The sequence below is a fragment of the Homalodisca vitripennis genome, chromosome 6 (assembly GCF_021130785.1).
Source record: "Homalodisca vitripennis isolate AUS2020 chromosome 6, UT_GWSS_2.1, whole genome shotgun sequence".
In the NCBI taxonomy this organism is placed as follows: domain Eukaryota; kingdom Metazoa; phylum Arthropoda; class Insecta; order Hemiptera; family Cicadellidae; genus Homalodisca; species Homalodisca vitripennis.
In genome coordinates this window covers 42,290,076-42,303,605 of record NC_060212.1, presented here as the reverse complement: position 1 = coordinate 42,303,605, position 13,530 = coordinate 42,290,076, and the positions used below count along the sequence as shown (strand labels likewise).

Here is a 13,530-nt window from a genome sequence, read left to right as displayed (position 1 = left end):
TGGATTCGATTTTGGATCTGAAATGATTGACAATTGTTATAGAATAAAAAGTTCTGCAGCGGGCCCCGCTAAACCAGGATCTATTGTTGTAAAATTCCTGAGAAAACTGGATAAGGAACGGTTTATTTTGATGCGGCGGAAGAAGCGGAATGTAAATACTCGTGACCTTGTGTTCATGGGAGGGGAGGCCTCAACTGTGTACATAAATGAAAGTCTGACTCAAGATAAGCGCAAGCTGTTGAATGCTTCTAGAATAGCCCAACGAGAAAAACAATATACATTTATTTTACTCTCTCTCTCTCTCCCCCTCTTTCTCGCTCTCTCTCCCTCTCTCTCTCTCTCTCTCTCTCTCTCTCTCTCTCTCTCTCTCTCTCTCTCTCTCTCTCTCTCTCTCTCTCTATCCATACATAGTGGGTGGGAGAGTGAGGATTTCTGGATGCAGAGTTTTTCATGACAGGAGTGGAAGAGAAGATATCTGGAGTGCAATTTTTGTGATGAATGAGAAGATCGGAGCAATCATGAACGCAGGTGAAACAAGCGGAACGTGCGTCAGTGTAAGGTTGGAACAAGGAGGAAAGTCGATGCAAGTGATTAGTCTATACTGCAGGCCATCAGAACCTATTGATGGGCATTTAACATGGTTAGTGGACATAATTAGGAAGAAAGGAAACAAGGAAGTCTTATGTGGAGGGGATCTGAATGCGAGGTCAGGACTGTGGCGCAGTGGTTCTACAGATGAAAAAGGGTCCAAGGTAGAAGACGTTGTCTCGGCTTGGGATCTTCAGGTGCTGAACAAATTTAGTAGGTGGATGACCTTTGAGAACACACAGGGAGGCAAGTCGAACATAGATGTGACGATAGTGACGAGGGATATCTCAAGCAGGATTAAAGACTGGACAGTACAGGAAGAGACCTTGAGTGACCACAGACTTATCACAATGAAGGTGATATCAGATCAGGAGAATCGGGGTAACCAAAACGAGCAGAGACTAGGAACGTACTGCTTGAGGAAGGTGAACTGGACGAGATTTGACGAGGCGCTACGTAGAAGTATCGAAGTCATGGAACTGGAAACGACTACAGCAGAGGTTCATGCGGAGAAAATCACGGAAATGACGTTGAACCTGATGGAGAACCAGTTTCCCAAGGCAACTAAAGGAATGAAGAAGGTCTATTGGTGGTCGGAAGATCTGGAGAAATTACGAGTGAAGATGAGGGGGAAGAGCAGGATTTGGAGAAAAACAGGAAGGGAGGTTGACAGGAGAGCGTTTTACCGGATCAAGAACAGAATACATCTGGGAAATCAGGAAGCAGAAGAGGAAGATGTGAGAAAAGCTCATCGCAGACGAAGAAGGTGATCCATGGGGAAAGGTTTTACAAGATCGTTGCGGAGAAGATAAAGAAGGATATCGAATTGGTCAGCCTAGAGAAGGAAGATGGAACGATGACAGAAACAGTGGAAGACACTCTACGGAGATTGATCGAAGGTCTGCTACCGGACGATAGGGAGGATGAAGACACTGAGCAACAGAGAGAAGTTAGAGGGGGGATGATGGAGGAGAGCACTGGAGCAAATGAGGAAGACTTCACGGAGGAAGAGGTGACCGCATGTGTCAAACAAATGAAAGACCGGAAGGCATCGGGATATGACGGAATAAAGGGCGAAGTCGTCAAGAGGATGTACGGACGAATCAAAGGTACGCTGCTGAACTTGTACAACAAGATGCTGAGAGAAGGCAGGTTTCCGGACGTCTGGAAGAAAGGAATAGTGAAAGTATTCTTGAAAAGCGAAGATAAAGACCCGAGCAAAGTCAAATCCTACAGGCCGGTGACCCTCCTACCCGTGTTGGGAAAGTTAGGGGAAAGACTGGTCGTGAAGAGGATGAAGGATTGGATGGAGAGAGAAAATAGGACGAATGCTGCTCAGTATGGTTTTCACGGAAGGTGTGGGAACAGTCGATGCATTGCTGGACATGAGAGGAGAGGTAGAAGAATCTGAGGAAAAATACGTCGTTGGATTGTTCCTGGACATCTCCGGAGCGTTCGACTCCGCTTGGTGGCCAGAGATCCTGAGGGTGCTGGTAAAATGGCGATGCCCCAACAACATCTACCGTCTGGTGAGGGACTACTTTAGGGGGGAGGACAGTGACGCTGAGAGCTGGCAACGGTGAGGTGAGCAAGAGCATCACAAAAGGCTGCCCCCAAGGATCAGTGGTGGGCCCTCTGTTCTGGAATATCCTGTTCGATGGGTTCCTACGGCTGCCATTTGAGGAGGGTATTTCGGCGAGAGCTTATGCGGATGACGGACTGCTGCTGGTGAAGTCCAACACGAGCCCAGATCTCATGGGGAAGGCGACAAGAGCCCTAGAGCTTATTACAGGATGGGGAGAAGAAAGGAAGATGACGTTCTCGAAGGAGAAGACTGTGATGGTATTACTCAAAGGAAAGTTAGTTGAAAGGTTTATCCGTGTGAACATGGGAGATGTGACAATCCGGTGCTCGAACGAGACAAAATATCTAGGAGTAGTAGTGGGAAGCAGGATGAAGTTTGCAGGGCATTATGACCAGGTGATCGACAAGTCTATGAAAGCCTTTGGAAAATTGAAAGGACTGGCAAAAAAAAAAATCATGGAATGAAGTGTGAAAACTTAAGGAGACTGTACATCGGAGCGCTGGAGCCCATGGTCCTGTACGGCTGTGAAATGTGGGGGCAAAGAATGAGAGGACGAGTAGAGAGGTCGAAGCTGATGAGCCTGCAGAGGAAGATGCTATTAGGAGTGATCAAGGGTTACAGCACAATATCCCACGAAGCTGTGAGAGTGATTGCCGGAGTGATCCCGCTAGACCTGATGGTAGAAGAAAGAATCAAGCGAAGAAGGGACAAGGAGGATGGGTTAGACAGCGGGGAGAGCAGGGGGATTAGAAGAGAAGAAACACTTGACGAATGGCAGAGGTTGTGGGAAAGAAGCACTAAAGGAAGAGAGACATTTGCGTTCGTCCCGGATGTGAGGATCAGGAAGAAGGTGCACTGGGAGACGGACTACTACACCACACAGTTCGTGAGTGGACATGGCAAATTTAAGGCCAAACTGAAGAGCTTTAACCTCGTGGAAGATGACCACTGCACCCACTGCGGAGAGCTGGAGACATCTCAGCATGTGCTGATGGAGTGTTGGTTCTACGAAGAAGAACGGAGAGATTTCAAGGAACTCCTCCGACGGAAGATGTGGGCTTGGGAAAAGATAAACTTTCTTAGAAGTAAAGTATCAGCACTGGAGTTTTCACGTATGTGTAGACGGATAGGGAGTAAGAAGCATGACCTAGAAAATGCCGGAAGACAGCAAGCAGCTAGAAGAGGAGCATAAGAACATAGGCTGATAAAAACAAAACGAAAGAAGAATTCAAAATTCCGATGATCCTAGTACATAAGTGCTAGGTGAGGGGAGAGGTGTGTTGGATAGGCACAACAAGAGTGCCCGGAAGAGGATCAAGAGTAATCAAGAGGAAGGCTCAAAAGGAAGTCAGGAAAGCGGCCTGGTGAATAAGTCTCCGACTTAAACCAGGGGTGGAGGAGGGACCGCTGGGCTTCGGCCAACCACCTCTCTCTCTCTCTCTCTCTCTCTCTCTCTCTCTCTCTCTCTCTCTCTCTCTCTCTCCCTCTCTCTCTCTCTCTCTCTCTCTCTCTCTCTCTCTCTCTCTCTCTCTCTCCATACATAGTGGGTGGGAGAGTGAGGATTTCTGGATGCAGAGTTTTTCATGACCGGAGTGGAAGAGAAGATATCTGGAGTGCAATTTTTGTGATGAATGAGAAGATCGGAGCAATCATGAACGCAGGTGAAACAAGCGGAACGTGCGTCAGTGTAAGGTTGGAACAAGGAGGAAAGTCGATGCAAGTGATTAGTCTATACTGCAGGCCATCAGAACCTATTGATGGGCATTTAACATGGTTAGTGGACATAATTAGGAAGAAAGGAAACAAGGAAGTCTTATGTGGAGGGGATCTGAATGCGAGGTGAGGACTGTGGCGCAGTGGTTCTACAGATGAAAAAGGGTCCAAGGTAGAAGACGTTGTCTCGGCTTGGGATCTTCAGGTGCTGAAAAAATTTAGTAGGTGGATGACCTTTGAGAACACACAGGGAGGCAAGTCGAACATAGATGTGACGATAGTGACGAGGGGTATCTCAAGCAGGATTAAAGACTGGACAGTACAGGAAGAGACCTTGAGTGACCACAGACTTATCACAATGAAGGTGATATCAGATCAGGAGAATCGGGGTAACCAAAACGAGCAGAGACTAGGAACGTACTGCTTGAGGAAGGTGAACTGGACGAGATTTGACGAGGCGCTACGTAGAAGTATCGAAGTCATGGAACTGGAAATGACTACAGCAGAGGTTCATGCGGAGAAAATCACGGAAATGACGTTGAACCTGATGGAGGACCAGTTTCCCAAGGCAACTAAAGGAATGAAGAAGGTCTATTGGTGGTCGGAAGATCTGGAGAAATTACAAGTGAAGATGAGGGGGAAGAGCAGGATTTGGAGAAGAACAGGAAGGGAGGTTGACAGGAGAGCGTTTACTGGATCAAGAACAGAATACATCTGGGAAATCAGGAAGCAGAAGAGGAAGATGTGGGAAAAGCTCATCGCAGACGAAGAAGGTGATCCATGGGAAAAGGTTTACAAGATCGTTGCGGAGAAGATAAAGAAGGATATCGAATTGGTCAGCCTAGAGAAGGAAGATGGAACGATGACAGAAACAGTGGAAGACACTCTACGGAGATTGATCGAAGGTCTGCTACCGGACGATAGGGAGGATGAAGACACTGAGCAACAGAGAGAAGTTAGAGGGGGGATGATGGAGGAGAGCACTGGAGCAAATGAGGAAGACTTCACGGAGGAAGAGGTGACCGCATGTGTCAAACAAATGAAAGACCGGAAGGCATCGGGATATGACGGAATAAAGGGCGAAGTCGTCAAGAGGATGTACGGACGAATCAAAGGTACGCTGCTGAACTTGTACAACAAGATGCTGAGAGAAGGCAGGTTTCCGGACGTCTGGAAGAAAGGAATAGTGAAAGTATTCTTGAAAAGCGAAGATAAAGACCCGAGCAAAGTCAAATCCTACAGGCCGGTGACCCTCCTACCCGTGTTGGGAAAGTTAGGGGAAAGACTGGTCGTGAAGAGGATGAAGGATTGGATGGAGAGAGAAAATAGGACGAATGCTGCTCAGTATGGTTTCACGGAAGGTGTGGGAACAGTCGATGCATTGCTGGACATGAGAGGAGAGGTAGAAGAATCTGAGGAAAAATACGTCGTTGGATTGTTCCTGGACATCTCCGGAGCGTTCGACTCCGCTTGGTGGCCAGAGATCCTGAGGGTGCTGGTAAAATGGCGATGCCCCAACAACATCTACCGTCTGGTGAGGGACTACTTTAGGGGGAGGACAGTGACGCTGAGAGCTGGCAACGGTGAGGTGAGCAAGAGCATCACAAAAGGCTGCCCCCAAGGATCAGTGGTGGGCCCTCTGTTCTGGAATATCCTGTTCGATGGGTTCCTACGGCTGCCATTTGAGGAGGGTATTTCGGCGAGAGCTTATGCGGATGACGGACTGCTGCTGGTGAAGTCCAACACGAGCCCAGATCTCATGGGGAAGGCGACAAGAGCCCTAGAGCTTATTACAGGATGGGGAGATGAAAGGAAGATGACGTTCTCGAAGGAGAAGACTGTGATGGTATTACTCAAAGGAAAGTTAGTTGAAAGGTTTATCCGTGTGAACATGGGAGATGTGACAATCCGGTGCTCGAACGAGACAAAATATCTAGGAGTAGTAGTGGGAAGCAGGATGAAGTTTGCAGGGCATTATGACCAGGTGATCGACAAGTCTATGAAAGCCTTTGGAAAATTGAAAGGACTGGCAAAAAGAAATCATGGAATGAAGTGTGAAAACTTAAGGAGACTGTACATCGGAGCGCTGGAGCCCATGGTCCTGTACGGCTGTGAAATATGGGAGCAAAGAATGAGAGGACGAGGAGAGAGGTCGAAGCTGATGAGCCTGCAGAGGAAGATGCTATTAGGAGTGATCAAGGGTTACAGCACAATATCCCACGAAGCTGTGAGAGTGATTGCCGGAGTGATCCCGCTAGACCTGATGGTAGAAGAAAGAATCAAGCGAAGAAGGGACAAGGAGGATGGGTTAGACAGCGGGGAGAGCAGGGGGATTAGAAGAGAAGAAACACTTGACGAATGGCAGAGGTTGTGGGAAAGAAGCACTAAAGGAAGAGAGACATTTGCGTTCGTCCCGGATGTGAGGATCAGGAAGAAGGTGCACTGGGAGACGGACCACTACACCACACAGTTCGTGAGTGGACATGGCAACTTTAAGGCCAAACTGAAGAGCTTTAACCTCGTGGAAGATGACCGCTGCACCCACTGCGGAGAGCTGGAGACATCTCAGCATGTGCTGATGGAGTGTTGGTTCTACGAAGAAGAACGGAGAGATTTCAAGGAACTCCTCCGACGGAAGATGTGGGCTTGGGAAAAGATAAACTTTCTTAGAAGTAAAGTATCAGCACTGGAGTTTTCACGTATGTGTAGACGGACAGGGAGTAAGAAGCATGACCTAGAAAATGCCGGAAGACAGCAAGCAGCTTGAAGAGGAGCATAAGAACATAGGCTGATAAAAACAAAACGAAAGAAGAATTCAAAATTCCGATGATCCTAGTACATAAGTGCTAGGTGAGGGGAGAGGTGTGTTGGATAGGCACAACAAGAGTGCCCGGAAGAGGATCAAGAGTAATCAAGAGGAAGGCTCAAGAGGAAGTCAGGAAAGCGGCCTGGTGAATAAGTCTCCGACTTAAACCAGGGGTGGAGGAGGGACCGCTGGGCTTCGGCCAACCACCTCTCTCTCTCTCTCTCTCTCTCTCTCTCTCTCTCTCTCTCTCTCTCTCTCTCTCTCTCTCTCTCTCTCTCTCTCTCTCTCTCTCATGGATGATCATAGGACTAGTACTTTTGGCAAGTTACAGGAAGTGAATGAAGAATTAGTGCAGTGAACATTTTTATTCATCATGCAGTGTAACAGTTGTTTAAAAGGTATAGGTGATGAGGAAAAATACTTGAAATGTGTTCAATGTGAGTATTGCTTCCATGTTTCTTGTTTAAATGAAGTTACTGATGAGGACTACAAGTTTATTATTACATCTAAAAATTTATGGAAATGTTTCTAAATGTTTTAAAACTAAATCTGTTCGTAATGATGAAACACCAGACATTCCAATTATGGAAAAAAATAAACCTATCTATTCCATTGGTAATTCTGATTCGGAAGCCACAAATTCGGAAGGTGAAACAAAACGAAAAGATATTTGCCGTAAATGTAGAAAGGGTTTCTCACATAACTCATACAGAGCGAGGTGTTGTAAAGTGTAACTTTTCTTATCATTTTAATTGTTCAATAAATAAAGACGAATATGGCAAGTTTCAAAATAAATGGGTGTGTGAAAACTGTGTACAGAGACAGGATATTCATGAGATAGAATTGTCGCATACACAAAACAGAACAGGCAGGAGTAACTTTGCTAGAGATTCTAACAGAAATGAAAGCGTTCAGATTAGAAGTTGCTGAAAGTAATACAAATTTTACTGACAACTTAAACAGTTACTCTGAGTGGGTGCAGGAAAATTCTGAAAGAATTAAGTCAATAGACATGAATTTAAGCAACATTACAAAGGAAATTGAAATTATACGTCAGGAAAATTGTACCTTAAAAAAGAACAATGAGCAGCTGCCTAAAAAGTAGTTGAGTTGGAACAGTCATTAAGGGACAATACTGTGGAAATATATGGTGTACCGTACAACAAAGACGAGGACATAATAACAATTGTAAGCAATATTTCTAAGGTAATTGGATTCGATTTTGGGTCTGAAATGATTGACAATTGTTATAGAATAAAAAGTTCTGCAGCGGGCCCCGCTAAACCAGGATCTATTGTTGTAAAATTCCTGAGAAAACTGGATAAGGAACGGTTTATTTTGATGCGGCGGAAGAAGCGGAATGTAAATACTCGTGACCTTGGGTTCATGGGAGGGGAGGCCTCACCTGTGTACATAAATGAAAGTCTGACTCAAGATAAGCGCAAGGTGTTGAATGCTGCTAGAATAGCCCAACGAGAAAAACAATATACATTTATTTGGGTGAAAAATGGACGTATTTTTCTTCGGAAAAATCAAGGAGACAGGGTGGTAGTTGTCGACAGTTTGGATGACGTAGAAAAATTAGCGTGATGTCATATCTGGTTTCAGGGTGTTAATTTTTATGTGTGTAGTGTTAAAATGGGTGTTTATATATTTTTGTTTGTTTGTCTAATGTATTATTTCGGGTTATGTTTAGTATGTAAAGTGATTTTAGTAATAGGGTGTAAAACTTTCATTTGTTGTATCAATGACAAGTAGTGTAGAATTTGATCAAGAGCCTTTGTCTTTAAGTAATTTTAAAGGATATTTTTAATAGTAAAACAAAGTTTCTAAAGTTAGTTCATGTAAACGTTGAAAGTATTATCGCTGATAGAGATACTTTTTTAAGTACCTTTAATCATAAACTGTTTGATGTTATAGCAGTATCCGAGACTTTCTTAAAACCAAATATTCCATATGTGTCTTATTTGATGGATGACTACACATTAATACGTCATGATAGGGAGGATAAGGAAGGAGGAGGTGTAGCTGTTTATATAAAAAATCATATTAGTTATAAAGTTGTTGCCTCATCTGAGAAAAAAATATAGTAAGAAACCTGAGTTTATACTAATGGAATTGTGTTGTAATTGGAGGTTGTTATTGTGTGTTATGTACCGGCCACCTAAAGCAGGTTATATGTGTGAATTTTATCAATTAGTAGGAAATTTTTTACCCTCTTATGATAATGTTATTTTGATAGGAGATTTCAATATTGATTTGAAGACTGATAGATCTTTTTCAGAAAGAGAACAAATGTTAACCTTTGTAAATACTTTAAGTTAGTATATTTTGCCATTGAATTCGACTTATCATAGACCTGATACTGATTCTTTATTAGACTTGATAATAACAAATAATGAATCTAGAATAATGAAATTTGGTCAGTTACATGTATCTGGAATGTCTTATCACGATGGCATATATGTTGAGATAAATTTAAAGAAACAAACTATTAGCTAGTAAGGGTAGTATTGCTATAAGAGATTTTAAAAATGTAAATTTGGAACAGTTGAAACAAGATTGCAATTCTCTAGAGTGGAATGATGTTTTTACGAGTGAATTCATAGATGATAAAGTACTATATTTGGAAAATAATCTCAATAACTTATTTAATAAACATATATGTGTTAGAAATGTGTCAAATAAAAGGAATCCATGCCCATGGCTAAATGATAGAATAAAAAATATGATGAAAGAAAGGAATGTAATTTATAAAAGATATGTACAAACTAAAGATTATCAAATATGGGAAAATTATAAAATTATTAGAAATAGAGTAAAGACTGTAATGAGAGATGCTAGAAATCAATATTTCTCAAGTTTGTTGGGGCCAGATAAGAGTAGTAAAAAAGTGTGGGGTGCCTTAAAAAACTTTGGAAGTAGCAAAGAACCAAAAAGTAATCCAAGTCCTGTAGTTGATTTAAATAGCCTTAATGAGTATTTCTGTGGTATAAACAATGACATTGATATTGATCTAATAGATTATTACAAATCAGAAAGAAATAGTGCTAATTATGGTAGTTTTAAGTTTGACCAAGTTAATAGTGAAGTTATACACAAAGCTTTAATGGATATATCATCTAATGCCGTTGGTAATGATGGTATTCAAGTAAGGTTTATTAAATTAATTTTTGAAGAGATAAAACTTGTATTGTGTCATATTTTTAATTATTCATTGGAGAAATGTGTATATCCTAGTCAGTGGAAATATTCCTTAGTCCTACCACTTCTTAAAATAAAAAATCCAGTAGAGTGTAAGCATTATAGACCAATAAAACTTATTATGTGTTTTAGGTAAAGTATTAGATAAGTTAGTGTATCAACAAGTATATAAGTTTTTAAATGATAATAATATTTTATACAAATATCAGTCTGGATATAGAGCCTCATTTAGCACACAAACAGCTTTGATTAGAGTAACCGATGACATAAGAAGAGCAATGGATCAAAGGCAATTGACTGTGTTAATGTTACTTAATTTTTCTAGAGCCTTTGATACTGTAAATCATGAACTTTTACTGTCAATATTAGAGTCATATAATTTTAGTTTTGATGCAATAAAGTGGTTTGGTGCTTATCTTTGTGACAGATACCAAAGGGTCAAAACAGCTGAAGGCAATTTTTCGGATTGGAAATTGAATAGTGTTGGTGTACCCCAAGGGTCTACTTTATCAGCAATGTTGTTTTCCATTTATATTAATAGAATAGGAGATTCAGTAGTGTTTAGTAAAACCATGTTGTACGCTGATGATATGCAAGCTTTATATTCATAGTAATTGTGACAATATTAATAATGCTGTTGAATTAATTAACGAAGATTTAAAAGTTTTGTATAGATGGTGTATGAATCATGGTTTACATCTTAATGTATCAAAATGTAAACCTATAATTATTGGATATTCACGAATTTTAAATAACATTGATTTTAATAATATAGTGTCAGTAAAAATTAATGAGGAATCATTAAATTATGAGAAATGTGTTGTTAATTTAGGTTTAAGATTAAGTAATAATTTTAAGTGGTCTGATCAAGTTAATTATATATGGTGGGGGGGGGGGGGGGTGGGGGGGGGGGGGGGTGGGGGGGGGGGGGGGTGGGGGGGGGGGGGGGTGGGGGGGGGGGGGGGTGGGGGGGGGGGGGGGTGCCCAGTAACCAACCATTTACATGTATGCAGTAATTCTCTATCCACTAATAAACTAACTAAAGCTGATTAGTCTTATTATTATTGTTGGATCTTGGCTTTTGGTCTATATAAAGTATCCAAGCAATCTAGTGAAACAGCATTGTCCACCGGATTGCATTATGTGACTTTCGACTACTGGTCTATATTATGTAACCAGACATCCCTGGTGTGCCAATCATGTTTCTGTATTACATTATTTGGCTCTCTGCTCCTGCTTTATATAACGTAACCCAGCTAGCCTATTGTACCAGTCATGTTTACCAGATTACATCAATGTTCGCACACTAACTAGGTAATTGGTAGGTCCGGTCTATAAAGGCATTCAATATGGAATATTTTGTGATGAATGAAGGCAGAATAAAGGGAAACGTTCCCGAGCACAACTATGCAAAGGAGGGTGCACACGTTTTACTCGTGAATGGAATTTAGGTACTGCACTGATTTGCAGTCTGCATTCAATCACTGCACTGAAATATATTGTATTGCAGAATTTAGGAACTGAATGCCCTATATTCATAATGAACTTTTACAAAAATTCTAATCCGTCGTAATTATTTTAGTAGTAATTTGTGTCATCTCTTTTCTTTTCTTCTTATAGTTTGTTCACCCAGTAAGGAAATTGTTTTTTTAGCACGTGATGCTAAAGAAAAATTGTGTTTGATTTCTAACCCAAATTTAATCTTCCTTTCCATCCTATGTCTAATAAACGTGAATGATATTTATATTAAACATGTATATCAAAACATGAACATATTCAGCTACTAATTCAGTTAAATAATTAACTAACGAATACCCTAGTATTATCTATTTACACTTTAATTGAAAATGCCTATTTCCGATTATATTTAATTTCTTGTTCAAGATATTTTGACTCCTGATATATAAATATAATCCTAAAGTAACAAATCTACAACTCAGAAGCCCAGCGTTGAGTGTGTTATGTAATTATGTTACTCAGTACTCATGTAAGTACGCTGTTCTCGGTTATTGTTGTAAAATGTGTTACCTCTAGGTAATTCTTAAACCTATTTACTTTATGTATGAGTGAAAAAGGCTTCTTTTAACTACACAGGCAAAGTCCTCTGCTCTACGTCATCGATTATTTAGAGAAACATAGGCCTATTCATTCCGTCTACTTCCTGCATCAAACATCTTCCTATGGTCTTATCACTTCCATCAGTGTACACGATAAAAGGTTTATTATGATCTGGTATGGTTAACACCGGATTAGTCATTAGATTCATTAACAAACTCATTGGCACTCCTATGTCGAGTAGAACTTTATATGGTACGAATTACGCAAAATAAATGACCGCTCCAATATAAATGCTCACGCAATTACCATGTTTTGTATTGCATAATAACATGGCTGAAGTCTCTCTTATGGCGGAAGTTCTTGCTGGATGTATTTTGATGGTTTTTTTTTTACTTTTGTGATACAGGAAGTTAGTCTAACAAATACGAGGAATCATATAAATTATATGATTCTTTGTAATTACTGATACAGATACAGCATTAATACCATATTCTGTATCTTTGTAAGCTTTCATGTTTGGAGTGTAATCCAAATATACTCTAATCCATTCCAGAATAGGTCATAACACTGTTTACTGTATATTAGCCAGTTCATAGTCCACAGTACATTGTATATTTCTCATACTAATGTACTTTAGATCTCATAAACGTTTTTTAATACATTACTTCTGCAGTAAAAGTCAATAAATATAAAGTTTAAAAAAAGGTAAACTATTTGTAGTTGTCGTAACTATTTTAGAGGATGTGAATATATCTTAGCCGTAGTATAACTTAGAATGAAATAGGAAATGTCTTACACATGTTATAACAAAAGCCCATCTGTCTGAGTAATGTCTAGGAACGGGACATCACTAAATGCAAATATGAATGGTTCTCTAGCTGAACACAGGTGCCTCCCCTTCTTCCAACATGACATGAATTAGATATAGTCCCCGTTATCCATTAAGGTGCCTTAATAGGAGACGTATTTCAAACATAATTTGTAAATGATTATGTTTGGTATGCTGTGATTACTAATCATTAAGTGATAGTTTTAATCTATTATCATTATCTACGAGTAATATTTTATGAAACTTGTGCATAATTACTTCTCAATTAAAGACTGGTAATTTAAACTATCGCAGTGATAGATCATCTATATTTATACACTTATAGAACTTACGATTTTGAAATAGCAAAGTGTAATAGATTAAATCTAAATTTTTGCACAATAATTTTATATGATATAAGTATTACAATTTTTGTAAAACTTCAACACTGTAGATCAATTAATTGATAAAAACAGCCTTATTATGACATGCCTACTGTTAAAACATCTTCAAATCATTTAAAAGAAACTATGCACCTTCAATTTGATTTACAAAGCCTGCTACATATGAAGTCAGCAGTTTAGTAGTCACTTTAAAACTACTTTTGTCTAAAATTGCATGGGCTCCTCAGATGTTTAAAAAGTAATGATGGACATAATATAAATAAAATACTTGTGTAATACTTTTATATTATCACAGACATTCAAACTACTTCAGGGATACACACTAACAACGGCATAATTAATTGTACGACTTAGTTTTTGTGTC

At 40.3% G+C, this 13,530-nt stretch overlaps 1 protein-coding gene across 1 annotated transcript; it reads left to right on the top strand.

Annotated features, from left to right (window-relative positions):
- Positions 1-494: 494 nt before the first annotated feature.
- Positions 495-1,358, top strand: LOC124365366. Its single transcript, XM_046821343.1, has one exon. It carries the CDS (start codon positions 495-497, stop codon positions 1,356-1,358), a length of 864 nt encoding a protein of 287 aa, XP_046677299.1.
- The last annotated feature ends 12,172 nt before the right edge of the window (positions 1,359-13,530 follow it).